Here is a 2,763-nt window from a genome sequence, read left to right as displayed (position 1 = left end):
GCCCTAGCTGGTCTTCCTTTTGATACTGTGCTAGTGCTCTCAGTTTCTTTTAAGACTAGTAGATGTTCTTGAGAGTACTGCTGCATTGTCTGAATAGAATAAAACAGATGTGTCTTCCAACATGTATAGGAAGTGCACGTTTGTGTTGAGGAAATGACCCATTATGGAATTGCTGTAAAAGTTGAGTAGGAATGGGGCCAATATGCAGCCTTTCGGTTAACAATGGCAACAAGGATTGCCAGGATTGCCATTGCTAAATGCAGTCATGTGATGTTGTGATTTACAACTGCATTGCTCAGCAATTTAGTAAAGCAAGAGGCTGTATAGTTTTAATGAGGAAAGGGAGTCAGTTTTGGAGAGAGCATCAACTGTTTTGAAATAGAAATTCCCATATACAGAAACAATAGGGATCTATAAAAAAATCATACAACTGCAAGCTCCTGGTCATAACATTATTCAATGAGTAAGGAGGCTCATCTCATGCCATCATTAGAACAGCATCTTTCTATAGTAACCTTGGGATCTTTTAATATAATTGATTCACATAGTGAGATGCTCACCATATTTCAGCCAAAACCGGACTTGACAAACCTGACTGTAAAAAAAACATTCGTGCTTGATCACCTGTATGAAGAAAAGACAGAGGACAGAAAAGGACATAATAATGCCTTTCCAAACTCTCAGTTGGCAATTTTGTTCTAAAAGACAAACATTTTTAAAATAATTCTGTTAAGATTCTAATGCATTTAGTTATGGGATAGAATATAAAATCTGCATACAAGGCAAAAAGGCTAAAATGGGAAGTATACTGGACTGGGTAGGAGCTCCAAAGCCTTTGAACAAAATAAACCTGAGCCTTTTAGAAAAGATGTCAGATTAGTTTGAAGAATCATTCCCAACAAGAGGGAAACCATGGATAAAAGGGATCATGACTGCTATTCAACGGCATTTCTCTTCAGCATTTGTAGATATCTGTTCCCTTATCCAGAGACATAATCTGCATAAATTAGAAGGGACATATACACTTCCTCCCATTCCAGGAGAGTGTGTGAGTGCTCTGATACTTGACTCCACTTCCTAACTTTATTCTCCTCTCTTTGAAAAATGATGGAAGAACTGAACTAACAGCAAAAAATGAAAATTGGAAACACCAAATCCATATGGGGCAAACCTCCCATAAACCAGAAGCAACTTAAGTTAAAGGCTTCTTTGAGCCAGGTTTGGCTATTGGTGTCATCACAGATGTCCATGAGGTTTTCTTTGAAACACTAGGGCAATGGTTTTCCACTGCCTCCTTCTCAGAGGCCTCTCCCTCTAATTTTCTAGCCCATCAACAGACCTGGGATTTCCTAGTGGCTTCCCATCCAAATACTAATCAAATCTATCTTTAGCTTTTCTGAAATCAAGCAAAATTGGTGAGGTGGAGCTACCTGCTGTGATGCCTCCTGGAAGATCTACGATCTTGTATAAAATTAGGACAGCTAACAGTACCCCATAATTCCAAAAATATTGTTTATGTCATGTATTGTTGTCTAATAAACTGTGATACAATCATTAGATAAACACAAACTCGTGTTCATTACTTCCAAAAAGTTGTCAACTATAATTTTATATGTGGCTTATAGCATTACCAATTTTTGTAATATTGACAGTTACAATAATTTCTTTTTCAAATAATATTTTTAACCAGATAGCAATTCAATGAACTAAATCTTCAAATCATATACCATAAAACCATCCACTGCAGAAGGTCACACTAACCTGTAATATAACTCCCAACTGGCTTAAGGCTGTTAAACTGTTTATCATATTTCTTTCTTTCTTCAGAAGTGATGACCCACATATTTGGGCCTCCTGAAAAACAAAAAGTAATACTTTTTAAAGATTATGTTCAATTGGGGAAAATAATTTTTGTTGCCTTAATAATAATAATATTAAACCTAAAACTTTTATGACCCATCTTGCTTCTATCAATTTGACAGGAATGATGTTCTTTCTTGGGAATCATCCATTCTTCCTTCACATTTTTCACTTTATTATGTTGTTATTATTTTTAGTATTTCAGACTGCTTTTTCACACATTTTTACAAAGTCCCTCTTAGGAAATCAATACTGCTCAAATTCCAGATTTTTAGAAAGCAGAGATGTTTGTTTCTCCCATGCCCTTCATCCCTTACACTTAGCAAATCACTACTGCTGTTCTGCTAAATGGCAGCCTAATTTGCATAGAATCTAATTATAATGCAATATTAAAACACCAATTTCTTTATTATATTCAGATTCAGAACTATATGACTATTATAGATTTTGGAAATGGAAGGACAGGAGAAATGGGCTAAAACCAATGTTTCTTTAGACATCCACATTTCTCTGAAAAATTTACAATATTTAGGACTGGAGCATACAACTTCCTAAAACATTATTTGAAATATTTTAATTCATTATTATAAAATATAACCCCATTTTACAAATTGTAAGAATGCAACTTTATATTATTAACATTTCTTAACATTAAAGGAGGCTGTATCTAAAGCTGGCTGACACGGGTTTCCTGACTGAAGCAGAAAAAAAGTGGAGTTGCAGCAAAAATCGCCAGAAAAGAAGGTGAGGCCTGCTCTGGACCTTTCTTCCTCTATTCCCTGGATTGCAACCTGCTTAGCATCGATATGGAGAACTCACTGTTTGCCAGCTTAAAACCAATCAAAAATTCTTCCCTTGTTGGGTCTCTCTTTTGAGGGCATGGAGTGTATTTAATGCACACTG

The 2,763-nt window shown here is 35.6% G+C and overlaps 1 protein-coding gene across 1 annotated transcript in view; it reads right to left on the bottom strand.

Annotated features, from left to right (window-relative positions):
• The window catches only part of ITSN2 (intersectin 2), a gene marked incomplete in the record, with an annotated part of 76,320 nt that overhangs the window by 57,986 nt on the left and 15,571 nt on the right, over positions 1-2,763 (bottom strand). The window contains 2 exon segments of the mRNA XM_015812315.1: positions 561-624; positions 1,762-1,854. Coding sequence (XP_015667801.1) covers positions 561-624; positions 1,762-1,854 — 157 coding nt within the window.

This window comes from Protobothrops mucrosquamatus, unplaced genomic scaffold (assembly GCF_001527695.2).
Source record: "Protobothrops mucrosquamatus isolate PMUCROS unplaced genomic scaffold, P.Mucros_1.0 scaffold78, whole genome shotgun sequence".
Classification (NCBI taxonomy): domain Eukaryota; kingdom Metazoa; phylum Chordata; class Lepidosauria; order Squamata; family Viperidae; genus Protobothrops; species Protobothrops mucrosquamatus.
The sequence above is the reverse complement of the archived record's forward strand: the minus strand, read 5'-3'. Positions and strand labels throughout refer to the sequence as shown.